Source organism: Plectropomus leopardus, chromosome 19 (assembly GCF_026936395.1).
Source record: "Plectropomus leopardus strain MGB_pleo_1.0 chromosome 19, ASM2693639v1, whole genome shotgun sequence".
Taxonomy (NCBI): Eukaryota; Metazoa; Chordata; class Actinopteri; order Perciformes; family Serranidae; genus Plectropomus; species Plectropomus leopardus.
Window position 1 is genome coordinate 15,717,727 of NC_142194.1, and position 18,433 is coordinate 15,736,159.

Below are 18,433 nucleotides of genomic sequence, written 5' to 3' on the forward strand. Positions count from 1 at the left end.
TCTTCAAAGCGAGACTGTTGAGAAAAACAGTGATTTAACATCGCTGAACAAAGAAGCAGCTGGTCAACCGCTGCCTCAATAAGTTTGTTTGTGTTACTGTGTGATTTTGGGGTTTTAAAGGGTTAGTTCTGTTACACAACAGAAAACTAACTGATTGAGGCAGTGGAGGACCAGCAGCTCCTGTATTCAGGTAAAGAAAAATAAATAAATTACAGTGTTTCTTGATGGAGTCTGGTGGCTTTGACGAGAGCTTACATGTAAAACTGAAGCCGATAACGTCTTCACTGTTGAGTTGGGCAGTCTGACGGAAAAGTTAAGAGCTGAAAATGCTCTCAGTATAGTACACACTTCAACTAATATTAAACATTTTCGTTAACATTTTTTTTTTTAGGTGGCTTAAAAACATTTTGTTGCTGACCCCTCCACCGCAGTCCTTTGCTTAGATTACTTGTCGGACTCCAGCCTGCTCCTCCAAACTGGGAGCATGTTTACTGATCGCTACTATATGTAATACACTGACTACATAGCATATATAATATATTACCACATATTCAATTTTATCCCACAAAATGTAAACAAATGGGCGTACAACAGTGAAATACAACATATTCCAAGAATAAAGTGCAGTTACTTCACATTTTGTAAGTAGCGCTCCAACCAGAAAAGTGCATATAATTTCTTCAAAACTGGAGACATAAAAGCAAAAGTAGAACATGTTAGTACAAATAATACAGAGAAAAGAGCAATAAAATAGTTACTGTACTCGAAAAAAAAAAGTTGACAGTATAAATTAGGCCCTTAACAAAGTTTGTTAGCCTGTCCTTCAAAATAAGTGTGTTTTTACAAACTTGACACGTTTGCAAGTCACTTTCAGTGGACCTCCGACCCACTTTTGGACCACGACCTACCAGCTGGGAATTACTGCCCTTAGCAAACCCACTTTTAAGAATCCACTCTATCCCTTCATCCTGGCTATTCATAAAAATGTTAAAAATGCAAGATGGTTTCATTTATGTATAAATATTGCATATAACATGTTTGTATATAACATGAAGCAGCAGAAACAATCTATATCGTTGCTGGTCTTGTTAGTAAATGTGATCTCCCAACAGGAGAAGACTCCAGACTCTGACATTTGACGTGACCTCGACATCAGAGATTAGACTGGACCCCGTTTCAGGACTGGAAACCTTGTCACTGGAGGATGTAGCATAGCTGAAGTTACAGCACCACTGAACAAACACAGCATTTTGGGAACAGACTGGGAACAAATCAGACAGACTGAGACAAACAGTTTTTAAAAGAAAGATTTTTTTTGTATTACCTACATGCTTTAACCCTTTGAAACCTGAACAAATAGGTTTGATTTCTTTAAGAGAATAGAGGAATAAGGCAACATCAATCAGCAATGACCAACAAGAAATGGCCCAAAAACTAGCAATTCATTAGTAACACGTTACAAGAGAATCACCTTAAAATAGCCCAAAACCATAACAATAAAGAAAAAAGGGCAAAAAAGAAACAAAAAAATGAAATAAAATAAAAATGTATATACTGTGGCATCATTTTTAATGAAAATTATGATTATAGCTTTTTGACATTTTCCCTATTTGTTGGTCAAATCTAATAATATCCCTGCAATTATAACTGCAAGTCAATTTAGATAATTTTTCGCAGAGTGGGAAATTTCTTGCCCAGTTGCTCTTTGCCTTTTTCACTACGTTTCCAAAAGAAATCAAACCAATTTTTTAAGGGTTCAAGAGGTTTAAATGTTTGAGAAATGCATCAAAAAACTGTTTTCGATTCAGTTTCTAAGGGGTTAATTAACATTAACTTTAATGCAGCTGTTTGTATGAAAATCTTTAACGGGCGTGATTTAATGTAACTAATGTGAGACTCATTCAATAAGTGAATGAGGTGAATAGAAACTTGTAATAGATATGTTTGTGATTTGTTTGTTGCGTATCTTTATGTACATTGTGATTGTTAGAAAATAAGATATTAAAACTGCTGTTATCATCACTGTATACCTGTTTGGTATGATTTTTTTGAAAACACCTTAAGATGACGCCCCTGATACTGAACGTTATCACAGTCTCTCCCCCCGACTGTGCCTTTCTTTGTGTGACAGCCCTCCAACTGAGGCTGAAGCTCCAACTGTTGTTATATCCACCCGCTCATCATCGAGAGGACTCTGATCCTCAGCTACTGTATCTGACCCACTGAGCTAATATGAAATGCTTTCTCATCATCCATTTAATAACACGGCGAGCCACAATTTCAGAGTGCAGTGACAGGGCAGCACTGACTGCTCCTCTTTTTTTCCCACTGTCACAAGTGTCTGAACACATCAAGGTCTCTCTGAGCTTGCAACAACTAGGCCAAGCAGATGAGCAAAGGGACAAAAGAGAGGAGAGAAAGACAGACAGGGACAAAAGTAGAGTGTACATACAATAGGGAGGAATATAAAGGCAGCTGTGATTGGTGTTTCTCTGTTGTGGTCCATGACGATTCATAGTCCATGTTTTTATAGCGCTGGTCCCCCACAAGGCATCTCTGACTGTCTGCCAAAACATGTACCGTGCCGTTCACTGAGAGGCAGACATGGAGGGAGGGGAGGAATAGCAATGGATGGATTTGAGAGGGGCGGACCAGAGAGGCGTGCAGCTTGCAGCATGTGTGCACACTGTGCTGCCTTCACGAGCTGTCGGAGAGAGAATCATCCAACAATGCGATTTCTATGATTCATAATTGAGCGGGATTTTTTTAAAATTTCATTTTATTTTATTTATTTCTGATCATATTGAGGGCTTTTTTTGGGGAGGGAATACAAGGGTTAGGACAAATATGTTTTTTTATTACAGAATATGTAATAAGAGCAGTGGTAAAAAGAAGTATTCAGATCCTTTACTTGAGTAAAAGTACAAATACTACAATGTGAAAAAAACTCTATTACAAGTAAAAGTCTTGCATTGAGCCTGGTACTTAAGTGAAGGTAAGAATGATCAGGAAAATGTACTTAAAGAATTAAAAGTAAAAATAACTAATGCTGAAAAATCTTTTCAAAAGAACAACCCTGACAAAGAAGCCAAGTCAAATAATAACACAAAATGATGAGATGCTAATTAATATTTGATATATACCAATATGTGTAAATATAAAAGTGAAGCCATTTCAGCAGCACAGAAAAAGGATGGGTGATTACATCAGGTTATACTTTGTATGGAAGCTTTTTTCTGACAGAAAATGAACAATCAGATGAAAAAAAAAACCTTATGGCAAGTCAAAGTCCAAATTATGACATGCTATGTGATATTGTAATTTAAGTCAAAATGATCACTTTCCATAAAGTATAAATAATTACACCATGTCAAAACAATGACTGGAAAACAGACAGCAACCATTGTCCCTGGTTCCCAAGGAGGCTGCCTGTGCTCTTATCTGTTTTATAGTTTGCTGGCAGCATAATATCACCTTTCTCATAAAAATAAAACTCTATTCTTGTAATCTAACTTTTTTTTTCGTTAACATGGCCCTTATCCTCCATCGTACTGCTTGCCTTGCGTCTATTTTATTTTATTTTACCTTATTTTATGATAAGATAAGATAAGCCTTCCCTTTATTGCCTCCCTTAGGAGAAATTTGTCTTGGACAACGGAGAGACCCAGGCCACACAGCCAAACAAATACACAGTCACACTACAAATAACACACAGTATCCTCCCCGGATCCACACATTAGGTCAAGAGAACACAGGCGATCGCACACACACATACAGTCAGACTACAATTAACCCACAGTGACCCCACCATTCCATACACCCCAAGAGTATTGCACAATGCCCTAAATTTAATGTACGATAATTACACTAAAGTGCCATACAAGATTATTGGACACATGCCCTACACTTAATAAAACCACACACAACAATAAGAAATGCACACACACTCTGCATAAGTCAATTCATATACCCTATGTCAGATATTACACAATGCCAAACCACACACACGCACACACACACACACACACACACTAGTATTAAGTAGTTTGATAAAGGCACTAACGAAAATGTATACCTGTTATTTGTCTGTCCGGTTTGTACCTACTTGTCTCATTATTTTTATTTGTAATTTTTTTGTATTTTTGTTCTGTTTTCAAAACTATTAATAAAAAGTAAAACAAATAAATGAAACCAGCAAACAGCAGCATTGATCCATATTCATGTTTGAATGTCAGATGTTGGAGATTACGAGGAGCCCCTGAAGGCAGCACGGAGAACGCGAGTGAGGGCGAGCGCACAGCGCCTGACTGACAGAGGGGGAAGGGGCGGCTCACTGAGCGACACACCGGACAGAGCAGCAGGGAAACAAAACCAGCAAGCTGAAGACAGAGTGAACAGAGAGAAACACAGAGAGAAAGAAAGAAGAAAGATAAAAACGCACGCGTTAAAAACAGAGGCGGCGTCGCTACAAACCGCGAGGAGGTAAGGACCTCAACAAGGTAAGGACGCTTTTTCTAACGCGCACTGACTGAACTCTGCTGCTCTTTACCTCCGGTCATGTGTGACAAAGACAGCTCCAGGTACGCTGTCAGGTAATTTACTCAAACGTGAATCATGCAAATACAAAACCCCCGCTGTGTGTTGCGTTATTTTGGCTTTTTGTAAATTGAGGTTTACAAACACATGTCTGAGTTAAACCATGTGGCTGCCTGCCTGTGCTGCATGTAAATGAGGGGTGTGCATCACCTGTGATTGACTGCCAATATTAGATTAAACTGGCCTGAAAGAGATTATTATTGCACGTGCTCATGCACTACCATAGACTATTAAATTAGCAAATTAAATGACTCATAATTCTCCCTCTGATAAATTAAAAGGGAGACACGGTTAATGGTGGTTGACAGGACAGGCCTTCAGCAGTGACTTGGTCATGCTTTGCTGCAGGGCAGGACAGGGTTTTATGGCTTTTTTGGTGTGCAGGAGAGCCAGAGAGATTCAGTGAAGGTCAGGGTTTATGCACAGAGGGTTTTAGTAAACAAATACTCAAGGAAAAATGTGCACCAGTGTGCTTAAACTTAGGCTGAGGTTAACAGGAGTCTTGGGTCTAGATGTTTATCTTCCTTTTCTGATTATTTTGTTATGTTTTGGGTAAAATATGCTGTTTTTAATGCAAGTAAAACAGATTTATTGATTGGACAGGACATTGTTTACAGTTCTGTTTTACACCCTGTTTTTTTTGGTGCATTTACACATATTATAAGCTCAGTGGGTGTTTAACACCAGCCATCAGTCAAAAAGCCTCTAAAGTTTGGCTCCCCACCAGCCAGATTGGCACTCAATCAGCCAACATGTCAAGTTCCTCCTCTGCCCCTAAAAACCTATTTGGCTGTCGAAATCCTGAAATGAGACACACAACTGTCAAGTTTCCATCCCACGGCCAAATTCAGTCCCCTAACACTGGAAGTAATTTTTTGCCCAGCTGTGTCTCAGAGTGGGCGAGTGAGTGGAAGGTGTTCTGAAGTGATGTTCTTCTTATAAGCCTCTTAAAAGCCGTCTGGCTCCTGACCTCCTCTGCACAGCATTGTATGGCGTTTCCAGCATTTTTTATGCTAGTAGCACAATTAAAATCTGAGCAAAATCTCTCTTACAGTAGCATAAAATAAAAATCCTCTTTTTTTGAGAGCTTACATACTATTTCAGCTGTTGACGGGCTGTAAGATTAGTGCTGAAACAATTAGTCGATTACCAAAAAAAAAAAAAAAAGGCCACTATTTTGTTGTTTGTCTTTTCAGGCAAACATAGTGAAAAAAAGCCAAACAATCACTGATTCAAGCCTCTCAAATGAGAGGCTATGCTGCTTTTATTTGTCAGATATGATTTAAAAATTAACAATCAACGTTTTGGACTCGTGGTTGAATAAAAACAACATTTGAAGATGTCAGCGGCTCTTGGAAGTACTCTTTGTTATTTCATAGAATAAATTATCTAGAGACGGGAATCAACGGCCCAACGATATGATATTATCGTGATACTTTAGTCACGATACAATGTTTTGTTGATTTTAAACATTTTGCAATATGCTAAGTACTGCAATTTCATGTATTGCAATTTATTACCTTTTCAACTCTAAATTATCTCTGAAAGGGAAAAATCTGTCAAATCTGTATTATCTAAGAATATAATATTTTAAAGATACAGTTTCTCACTTCAGTCATTTTTATTGCAGCCAGGGATGATAACTATTAATCAGCCACATCTGAAATAAAATAGGAAATAAAGTATTTGATTCTGTTTGAAATGAGCCAAGTTTTAATATTTTTCAAACAATGATTAATTGATAGTTAAATTTTTTTTTAACCAATAACTTATTAAGGAAAGTGCTTACGATTTGCGAGCCTAATTGCAGAAAATTTGTTTAGTGGATCGAAAAAGCAATTCATTTTAATAGGCTACTGAAGGTTTAATATATATTTGCAATATCAATAATTTATGGAATAAAACAAAATAGATTTTTGGTTTCCATGTATCAATACAATATTGCCTTACAAAATATGGCAATACTGTATTGATTTTCTCCCCACCCCTAAAATGATCTGATTGGGATGCAGACATAATACCTTTGTTTTTACATTTTGTAAAAGCAAATAGAAATCATTTTGAAATGAGGAACATGTCAAATCTTGCTATAGATTATCTCAATACCCTTGTGAGATGTACAGCAGGCAACATTTTTTTTTCTCCAAAAGGAATGAAATCTGTCATATCCAGATATGTCAGATTAGCCATGTGGGTGGCATCATAGGTGGTTGGTGGACTACACACAAACACACACACACACACACACTCACACTCTCACACAGAGTGGTGGGCAGATGGCATCAGCAGTATGTTGACGACCTCGCCCCTCTCTGTCTCCCTCTCGGGGCCCGTCCAACAGCAAATGAGTCTGGCAAACAGGTGGCGTGTATGTTTGTGTATGTGACTAGAGAGGACAGTGACATAAGGTTAAGCTCTCCGAACACAATGTCAGTATAATAAAGCACAACGCTGACTTGACTGTAGATTGCGCCCAGTTCAGTCGTAATCTTGTCACAATCCTCAAGTTTTGTGAAAATAAATGACAACGAGGCAGAGACACCAGGGATGATGTTAACGAGTAGGAAAGGGACAATCAGCGAGGCTTTTACTGTCTGTCAGAGGACGCTAAGAAGAGGAATGTGAATACAAAATGTCGTCATGATCCAGCACACTCGTGAGCGCTGGCGGCCAGGGGTAAACAACGAGAAGAAGCATGAAATAATATTGAAAAGCAATAACAGAACAATAAGAAACACACAGCTGACAGTTGTACTGTATCACTGAGCTTTTAGGACGTGGAGTAGTAATGATCCAGTGATTACGAGGGGTGGGAATCTCAAAAGTACTCGCAACTCTATTTGATTCTGATTCAGAGGGATACAGTGCAATTATGAAACAATTATCCGTGCTTCCTGATGCATCAAAATGTTTTATATCTGTACATGATTTATTTTTTTCTCTCTGTCTGACCAGTTTGAAAACAAAGTATTTGTAGTTATCCATAATAAAAGTAAACAGATACTTCTATATGTTATTCTTAACTGTTCATAATTCAAGTAACAAGAAGCCATAAACATGACACTCATGTTTTGTTTTGTTTTTTTTTTTTTGTCATAGGTATGGGCAGTACATAATATTTCTTACCTTTCTGGTATTTCACTGGGGTTATACGATATGTTACGGTATAAGCCACCCCTTACGGTGAGTGTGCTACTATTTTCAGCTTTTCAGACGAATAAATACACAATAGAAATTCACAAAATATTAAGAAAAGTAATATTCTCACACCTGTTTTCCATAAAAAACAATATACAACCGTACACCTTCTGAATTTAACTCTCTCTCGGTCGTGGAGGACTGAGGAGGCTCAGTTGCCTCATCAACTCATAAAACACACTTAATTCAAACTTGACGGCAAAAAAATAAAACTCACCCAAACCCCCTTGGTTTCTCATGCTTATAATCTAGTTAGTATGCCATTTCAACAATCACCAGCTCCAGTTTGGCCAAAATAAATCCTTAATTCCAAGTTAGGTATAAAAACATGTTGTTCTTCCCCATGGTCTCTCTCTGTCTGGTGGCCGCCGGCTGTTTACAGTCCTGTAACTTCTCCTTCCACCACCAGGTGTTGCGGTGTCTTTCAGCTCAGCTGTTCCACCAGTAGCGACTAGAGACAAAGCTCTGGTGGTGCGTGCTGTGCACTACATTTAATATACGTTTAATACGTTTATTAGAAAGAGGAGCGTCTGTATTTATGACGGTATTGAAAAACATAATAGGTTTCTGAATACCCTGGTATGCCCTAATACCGTGATACCATCTATGCTTACTCTGTCACATTTCACCAATAGACTGAATATCAAGATGGACGATTAATTTTCATTAACCCCCACTGTCAAAAAAATGAGCCAAAATATCCTGGATACAGCTGCTGCCATCTTGCGCTGATGACGTCATTTGGAGCCAGAATTTACGCAGTAGCGATCTCCATGGTATCAACCAGAAGGTCCAAACTCTTAATAACAATTTGTTCCTCAGTATAATCAAGTGTTTTACTAGGATGTAAGAAGACGAACTGAGGTATCCTTGAGTAACTCTAACCTCAGATGTTACTGAGATAATTAAAATAAAAACTTGAGGTCAACAAAGCATGAATAATTCATTTTTGATTAAAATCTGTATGCAAATGCTGTAAAGGGCAGACTCTAAAATAGTAATTAATGAACCTGACTACCGAGTGAGAGCAAGCCAATCGACTGATGCTGCTCGCACTGTGAGTTACAGTCAAGCTGACAGCAGTGTCTTCCAGCAAGGACAAGATGATGTCTCTTTGTACGAGACTTTACTCAGGATTCAGTACTCAGATTTGTGCATCACAGTAAGTGGAGAGTAATCAATCAAAATCAAATGTTTTTGAAAGAAAACCAATACTAAAGGTAAGTGACTGATTCATAAGGGAGTAAGGAGGTTCTAGGCTAGATATGTACAAAAAAATGTCAATCTCAATTTACTAAAGCCCCAGAGGTCATCTTCCAATTGCTAATATCATGCCAACATGATTACAACTACATCATCATTTTTTAAAATTATTTTGACCTTGTTTGTTCAGTATGAGCGTGCTAATGGTTGCTAGTTTTGGGAAAGTGGAGAAGATACGAGGTCACCAAAGTGATAACAAGTAGGGAGCGCCTGATCAAGTTTTTTTGCCCCTGATCCAAGTCTTTTGATATTTAATATCTGCTGATATCGAGTCCTGATAAGATACTTTTATTCACCTGAATGTACTTTAAAGTTATTAAAATCCATCCAGTGCATACGCCTCACAGTTTAATGGCTCTGCAGTGCAATACAAGTAGAAATGTCTGCATCCAAACATTTACATAGCTGAACTTTCCAGTTGAAACAAACAAAATCGGTCACAATTTTGCTTATTATAGCATTATAGTAAAACTAAACTGACTAAAAATAAAAAACATACATAAAGTGGTGCAGCAGCTTGAAGGTTAACCTGAAAAAAAAAATCAATTTCCACTTTTTGGAGTTGCAGCATTACAATAAAACCTGAATATCTGCTGCAAATCGTGCTCTCCGTTTACAACACCTGTGTGATGGCGAACATAAGTATAGGACGGGCGGCGTGTGTGCTCAAAATAACTGATCCTGATTAATAAAAAAAAATGCAAATCCTTACACTGGAAAAGCAGAATCTTATAGGCTATGTTTCCATAGTACTTTAATTTGAAAGTAATAATAATAATTGTATTAAAATGATCAATTGGTTATTAAACATGTTGAATATTCATTTTCTGTCATTTGCAACTAAGTTCTTCTTGCTGTGAATACAAGTATACGAAATCACTTTCGTATGGATCGTTAGAGGTAACTAAATGCTTTTCAGTATAGCCTCGGCTACATCCTGACTGCTATTCAGTTTCTCTTCTAATCTTCCAGTTCTTTCTAATCTGCTTCATTGTATTCATTGAAATCCTCAGCGATGCAGCCGTGAGCGCTGCCGTCTTAACTCAAGGAGGCTAGATAATACCACCATATGGCCGGTGGTAACCTTAAGTATTTAGACGATAGACTCAGCGAGCGAGAGGGGAAAAAATAAAAACACAGAAAGATGTCGGCTTTAAGCTCTTCTCAGCCTCTTGTAATTAGAGAGAGAGAGAGGGATGGATGGAGGGAGAAAGCGATGGAGAGAAAGAAGGTCAGGGTTGTGGCCAAGTGTGTATGGGAGGAGGCTGAATGAAAGCAGAGAGGATTTATCCCACAACTGTTAGCTTTGTTGTTAGTTTGTTTTCTCAATGGTGAGGGGTTGTGTGGTGGCCAGCATGCTGCAAAAAAACAAAATCTACTTTCATTTTAAGACAGGGAAAATGTGTTTTAATCCAAACAATTCTAGATAATTCACCTCTAAATTTAGAAATAATTATAGCTAGAGGAAACTTTTTCCCTACAAAGGCAGTGAGCAGTAGTCTAAGTTGAGGGAAAAAAGTGGTAAAGCAGGCAATACAAATGTTATAATACCTTTTTATTTTATGTCTTTTAGGCTAATAATTTTATCACCAGAGTAAAGCCTGCGTATTGTTTTTTTCTGCATTTTTTTTCTTGCATATTTAAGTTTATTTGCTCGAGAAAGAGTACCTGATTATTTACTGGCCATATCTTAACCCTTTGAAACCTGAGCAAATTGGCCCCCAGAATAGCAAGTTAACAAATTAGTTAGCAAATTAGTAAAAAGTAACAAATGACCTGAAAATAAGAAACAACAACAAAAAGGGAAAGGTAAAAACAAACAAAAAAATCCCAGACAATCCAAAATGAAAAAATAAAATAAGAAAATTACCTTAAGAAAGTTACAAAAATAGACTAATTTTAGAAATACAGTAAATGAAAATATCTAAATATAATAATTTGGGCACTATTCCCCTGTTTTTTGATTACACTCCCCCCCATATAGTTTTAGTTATTTATGCAGGCCTAACAGAGTATATATCTCTACTGATAATATGCAGAATGGATTTTTTAAAAGCACTGTTTGGTCAATGCCCCACAGAGTGAAATAATGAAGGGACATGCTGATGGTGCAGTGGCATGGGACTGGATCGATCTGGGGGTATTATTATTGATTTCTGATTGAGGTGCACTCATTGGGAGAGGTCAGAGGTCATGTCATACTCTAGCAGTGGTGCTGCAATGACTTCTTTACAAGACACTGATGATGGAAGTCTATCTATCAACATGTGTTTGTTTACTCGGGGACAGCAGGAAAAGATCATTCAAATTAAGGAACAGTTTGAATTTTAGGGAAATTCACACATTTGTGTTCTTGATCCAGGCTATTTCTTGGCTCGGCACTTCCTGGAGAGCAAAAAAAAATAACCAGGCCAGCCATAAAACCACAAAGTGTTGTTTTGATATTTAGGTGTGTTTCCTAAAATGCAAAATCCTTGAATGCAAATATTCCTTTTATGCAGTAGAAAAGGATACTCAACATGCTTTGCTTGGGGGCCACTTTTGAGAAATGAAAGGAAGCCAGGGGCCGGGCGCAGCGGCCACATACATGTTTGTAGGATATTAACAAGTTTCTAGAATTTTAGGGCACATCTAGAATTTTAGGACAACATTTCTAGGAGTTTCGCATGTTTCTTGGATTTTATGACGTTTCTAGGATTTTAGGAGATTAGGGGATTAGCTAGGACCCCTGTTGGGGGATTGCGGGGGATCCTCCACTGGCACTGTTTTTGCTAAACAAGCTCTACTTTTCTGGCACTCTTGCACCTTATGTGTACTAAAAGTACAAAAACAATTCCCAGTGTAAATCACTTTATTTTTTTTGTCAATTGAAAAATGCCTGAGGCTGAAAGTTAAATATTTCTACAATAGAATATGATATCAAATGCTGAAGGAAGGAACAGCTTCAGTAGGTTTTCTGGAAGGTATCGTATTTTATATCTCACTCTCTAAATGCTATATTGTAGCCAACAGGACTTGCTTGAGTTTCTTGAAAAAAAACCTGGATGACTGAGAATTTGGCCACCATGTCTTACATCTCATATGATTGTAATGATGCCATCATGCTGCTGATAGGCTACAACAGACAGTCAATTATAACGTGTAATAGCTCCTTTCAGAGCAGCTTTAAAAGCTTGTTTTTCATCACCAGTTGTCAGTTTAATGCGCGACTGAACACAGTACATTTTAAACATGGCTTCAACCTGGCCGTCATGACCACTTGTCACCCGCTTAACGAAGGTCTGTTTGTGCTGTCGCTGTTTATTCTAATTGCCACTCTGGCACAATGCCGTCCTGCCCCTTCAGTTTTTTTCCCCACACTATTTTTCCTTTTGGCAGCTGTTTTTTTGTTGTTGTTTTCATCAGCCCACCAGGGGAAATGATGAATTGACATGACAAAGAATTAACCTCAGACAATTGTTAATCACAGTTTTGATGACATTTTTTAAAAGTTTTTGTCATAGGATGACAGAAAAACAAGAACATGTAATTGTTTTTAAAAACTCCTATTCATAGTGTAAACCTTTTCTCTATAACTGATTTCTGCAAATGTAATCAGCAGTTACATTCATAAGGCTGACAGATGCCTCCATCTGTCTTAAATAGTAAATAAAAAAAAGGCTTGACAGCTTGCTACACTGCCAACATGCTGATCACGTGCTCCTGGCTTTTGTTCACGGACCTCAAGCGAATGTTTGTGGTAATTGTTGATGTCTAACAATAAGCCAGAAAATGCTGCAGGATTGATTTGCGCTTTAAATCTCAGAGGAAATGTTGCAGACTTTTGCTTTCAGTTCGTTTTTTTTTTCCATTTGCAGCACATATTTCTCATGGGCCAGCAACCAGTCAAGTGTTGTAATTAATTTGTTTGTGTCTCTAGTAGCCTTTTCGAGCCCTGAAAAACTGAAAAAGAGAAATTTGTGATGAGTCATGCCTGGTTGTTGCCGTTAAATGCATCATTATATTTGACTAAATACACATTCTCAATGAGGCAACAAGTGGCTGTAGTGAATTCTGGTTCACTGTTGTGTGGAAAACATACTCAACAATGCAGAATTTGATGTTTACTGTTTGGCAGTCAGCTAAAAAAGTGTTATTCTTTGCAAGAAATGTTAAGACAGAGATGTCACATCTGTGGGAATGAAGGGAAAAAAAAGATCTCTAAAGCAGAAAATCACCCTGCAGATAGTAAAGGGATATGTGTAGGATGAAGACAGAGCGTGCTCGAAAGCACTATGTTGACCTGACATGTCATTACTGCGACTCTCCCACCTACACAGCCAGCAGCTCCAGGGGCAGTTTTAAGTTTAGAGCAGGTCTGCAGCAGGTGAAGACTATACTGCTGTTTCACATGATTTACTGCAGCGAGTCAGGGACTGTTAATTAAGAATCTTGATTATTGACTATCAGCCTATGCAGTACTTTACTATATACAGCCTATACAGCGTATGCAGTACTGTGTATTCACCCTGTCTGCTGAGAAGGGAAATGTGCATCATCCAAAGAGAGGGGACAAACCTGTAAAATATACTTTAAGTATCAGCCTTTGATAAATTTCAGTATGTATGCCAAAATGTGTTTCCTCTTGGGAAATTATGCTTTAAAGTGACAGTTCACCCCAAAATCAAACTTAATATTCGCCCTCTTTCCTGTAGTGCCTTTTGTCAATCTAGATGGTTTTGATGTTGTCGAGTGTTGGAGATATCGGCCGTAGAGATGTCTGCCTTCTCGCCAATGTACTGGAACTAGATGCCACTCGGCTTGTTGTGCTCAAAGCGCCAAACAAGACACTTGAAAAACTCAACAGCAATGTCTCTTTCTAAAAAAAAGTATGACCCATTTAAACTAAATAATCTACAGACCTTGTTGTGAGCAGTTTCATGAAGGAACTTTTTTTTTTTCTACCAAACTACACCCCCCAACCGTATCACTGTGGGGCTGCCATGTTGACAGAAATAGGCGAAGCATCCTATGTGACCAAAGTGTTGGGTGTAATCTCACTATACTTTGCTCCAGTTTGACAGTCAAACAGTTAGAAATGAATGCTTTATGCCTCAGTAATGAAAGCAGCTATTATTTATGGTGAAACGTCAGCCCAGTAATGGGTCGATTCATCACTGTCGAGCACAGCTGGCCATTTGCCCTTTCAAAATGCGATAACATGTAGAAGTTATTTTAAATGACAAAACAATATGCTTTGATAACGTACTGAGGCGTATATGTTTCACCTCACTGTCCATGATCATCACAAGAGGTAAGACTTTTATACCTCCACACAGGCAACAGCCACAGATGGAGGTTTTCGGGTTGTCCGTCCATCCCATTCTCGTGAATGCAAAATCTCAAGAAGGCCTTGAGGGAATTTCTTCAAAATTGGCACAAATGTTTGTGCTTAATGATGACCTGATAAGAATTTGTTGGTCAAGATCACTGTGACCTGGTCTGTCCTGTAACACAGTATCTTAACAACACCTAGAGGGACCTTCTTCAAATTTAGCAAGACGACTGCTTGAACTCAACGATGAACTGATCCTGATCAGATTTTGGTAGTCCAGGCTCAAGGTCATTGTGACCTTGGGTCCATCTCATTCCCTTATTCATGATATCTCAAGATGGCCTTTGGGGAATTCCTCAAATTTGGCACAAATGCCAACTTGGACTCACGAATGAACTGATCAAAATTGGATGGTCAAAGGTCACTGTGACTGCAAAAAACGTGGTTTGGGTAATAATTAAGGAATTTATACACTAATTATGATTCATAGATAAAATCTTGGTGATGGGATTTTACATCCAGAATTCAAAGGTAAACTTCACTGTGACATAATTTCAGTGAAAACTGAAACTTGAAACTGTGCTGATTGTAAGTATTTTCTGTACTGTCAAGTTGAATATGTGTGTGAAGCATCCACATTTTAGTATGTAGCTCCTTTGCTACAACATCCATATTTGAAGCACTGTCAAATGGCCATTTATATGGGTGTAAACTACAACTAGACTGATTCATGGAGACATGCAACTGCAAAGCTGTTATTGTAGTTGCTCCTAGAGTTAGTATTTGTAAAAACCACCCTTAACTTTTTTTGCAGCTATCAGCATGGAAATGACGACTATATATATATATATATATATATATATATATATATTTTATTATATATATTTATATATATTTTTTTTTTTTAATCCTGGATAATTTTAAGTCAGTACAAAAAAGGAGTTCTCAGAATAAAATCACAATTTTGTGGAAGACTTTAAATCTCTGATAAGTCTTAGTTGAATCCACTTTTTCAAAAATGCCCCTCTAAGAGTGACATTGTGTTTGTTTTTCATCCCCAGCTGTGTCTGTGATTTTTCACCTCGTCTGTACGTGAGGAACAGACAGAGCCAGTGGAGAGAGTTCACCGGCTTTGTTTCCCCTCCCTCCCTGCTCTCCCCCTTTCTGCACCCTCCTGCCTCCTCTGAATGATTGAAGCCATGCCCATCGTGTCTGCAAGCACAGGTACAGCCAGGCATATGCTCAAGCTATCAGTTTATTCTCTCTGATGCTTCATATATGCTTCTGAATAATGCACGTGTTAATATATCAAGCATACATTACTGGAGCTTAAACTGGGACAAAATAAAGAAGAATGCTTTTATTGTAAATAAACCAAAAAAAGAGCCCACAGATTTTTTCTGTGAAGTTATTATATGTCTTTGCATGACAAAAGGAGTCACCTAAGACTCGCCAGTTTAACCTGTATGCACCCAAACAGCAGCCTGACAAACAATCTCTAATAGATGATAGTTAGATAGTCACTGAAATTTGGGGAGGAGGGAGCATTTCAAGTTTACAAGGACAGACACTGAGGGAATATAATAATCCATATAGTTTCTATTGTAACAGGGTTCACACAGATCCTTAAAATGTATGAAAAGGCATTGAAATAATTTATATAAAAGTAAGCCTTAATTGGTATCAAAATGTCTTAAATCAGTCTTTCAAAAGTCTGAAAAATGCAAAGACATTGGAAGTAGGATGTCATGAAATTGCTTTTTACTGACGTTGCATTGTAAAATCACAAAATAAAAAGGAAACATTACTTTTTTTTTTATATATAATTTACTGAATTCCTCTTCTTAAACTCTTCATGATAGGAGTTGAAGCAGTGAAATAATATCCAATACAGAGCGAGGAGGTACATAAGGTACATGTCAGTAATAAAATCAAAAATAAATGCTAGGTATTATCCAGTTCTAACCATATCTGACTTTTTTACAAAAAATATACCATGTTATGACACATTAAATATTCGGGCAGAAAAAGAGGTAAATCAGTTGGTTCTTGTTTTTTTTATTTTTTAGGATATTGTGAAAATTGATTTTCATCCCAAGTAGCATTAAAAAAGTCTTTAAGTATTAAATTTAATTTTCCTTAAGCTGTAGGAACCCTGTGTAGAGAGAAAATGGACTTCAAAGTGATTTTATTTGGATCTAATGTACTGTGTAAAAGTCGAAGGCCACCTTGAACTTTGTTATTTTAGCACAGTTATAATGATCAGAAGATACAGGAAATATGTATACAGTATTAAAAATGTTAATATTTCAGAATAAAACAACTTCAACCGGCTAAATTTGCAAGTATTTAGTGTGACCTCCATTTGCGCTTAGCATGTCTGAAACTAGAAACTCTTGGGCAGACAATATGAGATTTACAATACTAATCTCCTGCCAGAATATTATTAAAGAAAACTTTAATCTGCTCAAGAGAGTTCAAGAGGTGCTGGATGAAAAGAGGGGTGGGACTAAATGTTGACTTCAGTCTAAAGAAGCTCTTTTGTTTTGACTTTTTTGGTGTTTCAATGCATTTTACATGTTCTCCGTATTCTTTGTATCCAAATAAAGAGACTGAGAAATAACTATATATCTTCATTGCATCTGTGCTAAAACAACAAATTTATGGTGGCCTAAGACTTTTCCACAGTTCTGCAAATGTGGTTGTTGTTTTCCTGACAGTCTGTGCAGTGTCGTGGTATTGCTGTTTTAAAAAACAGACCTAATATTCCAGATCTAAATGATTTTGGTTCTTGTCCCCTAAAGAAGAAATATGCATCTAACATGTTCACACAGATTTTGGAAACTGTAATGACACAACACTCTTCATTTTCTTTCTGTAATAATGATGAATTTGTGATGATAGAAAAGCGTCTATATCCCATACAACAGATAAAATTGGTGTTTGATCATGTGATTGATACTTAACTTTTTCTTTTTTTTTCCAATGAGTCACAGGGCTGCATGAGACTCTGGCCCTGCTCACCTCTCAGCTTCGCCCAGATGCCAACCATAAAGAGGACCTGGTCTTCCTCAAAGATGTCTTCAGTGAAAAAAGCCTCGGTTACCTCATGAAGGTACAGCAGACACTAATGAAGCAGATGTCTCCTTATTTCTGGTCTGACTGTGGCCTCAGACCATGTCTGGTCACGTACTGCATTTATTGGCCTTTAAAAAAATCTTTAGAGAATAGAACCTACTAATAGTTTTACTGTTTATAGAATTTACTCAAGTAATGTGCTGTAAAATTAAAGTAAAGTAAACTTTCATTATTATTTTTATTATTCATTTTTAATATATGTACTTGTTAAGTATTTCCATTTTATACTCTTTCATACTTCTACTGCTCTTTATTCTTGAGGCAAATGTTTTACTTTTTACTTCACCACTTCTGTTTGGTATGGATGGTTATTAGTTACGTGGATATTTGTTTTATTCAGGGTTTCTGTGGATCCTTAAAGTGTCTAAAAAGGCAAATTCATTAATCTAAAAATAAGGCCATGGAATTAAGATGTCTTAAATCAATGGTTTAAATTAAATAATGTTTGTTTTTTTTTTTTAAGTTTTTGTTATCGTTTAATGGGTCTTACAGTTCATCCGTTGTGGGATCAAGAAAGTCTGAATGTATGAAATTTAATTTGCCTTAAGTTGTTATTACCCTAATACAAAATATGAATATACTATAACACTGTTTTGTATTATTAGAGATTAAAGACATGCTATGCATGATTTTACTTAATAAAAGACAACAACTATGTATAGACTCATTCAGAAGTAATCCCTCTTAGTCATCACATACAACCAACTAGAAGTGTGTGGAGGTGTATTTTTGCTTTTACTTTCGCTGGTGAGCATAAATATTAACCGACAGTACCACATAGTATACCTTTTAAAATTAGCCCCACCTTTAACATCTGCAACATTAAAATGATAAATACGTCGATGCATCAGTAAATATAGTCCAGTAATATAATACTTGTGATTATAAAATGGGTCATCGTGCATAATAAGTAGTTTCACTTCT

The 18,433-nt window shown here is 37.2% G+C and overlaps 2 protein-coding genes across 7 annotated transcripts in view; both read left to right on the forward strand.

Annotated features, from left to right (window-relative positions):
- lrp2b (low density lipoprotein receptor-related protein 2b) overlaps window positions 1-2,027 on the forward strand; it is a 58,150-nt gene extending 56,123 nt beyond the window's left edge. For both annotated transcript variants that reach the window (XM_088069942.1, XM_088069943.1), the window contains exon 81: window positions 1,113-2,027. In XM_088069942.1, the coding sequence (XP_087926068.1) occupies window positions 1,113-1,139 (27 nt within the window). In that variant the 3' untranslated portion in view covers window positions 1,140-2,027. The remainder of the gene's footprint in view (window positions 1-1,112) is intronic.
- Window positions 2,028-4,281: 2,254 nt separating this feature from the next.
- Window positions 4,282-18,433, forward strand: part of LOC121958621 (MAGUK p55 subfamily member 3-like) — a 40,598-nt gene continuing 26,446 nt past the window's right edge. For 2 of the 5 annotated variants that reach the window (XM_042507671.2, XM_088070551.1), the window contains exons 1-3: window positions 4,283-4,499; window positions 15,433-15,595; window positions 17,362-17,486. In XM_042507671.2, the coding sequence (XP_042363605.1) occupies window positions 15,559-15,595; window positions 17,362-17,486 (162 nt within the window). In that variant the 5' untranslated portion in view covers window positions 4,283-4,499; window positions 15,433-15,558. Of the gene's footprint in view, window positions 4,500-15,432; window positions 15,596-17,361; window positions 17,487-18,433 lie in introns of all 5 variants that reach the window. The other 3 variants (XM_042507668.2, XM_042507670.2, XM_042507672.2) reach the window with 3 other exon arrangements.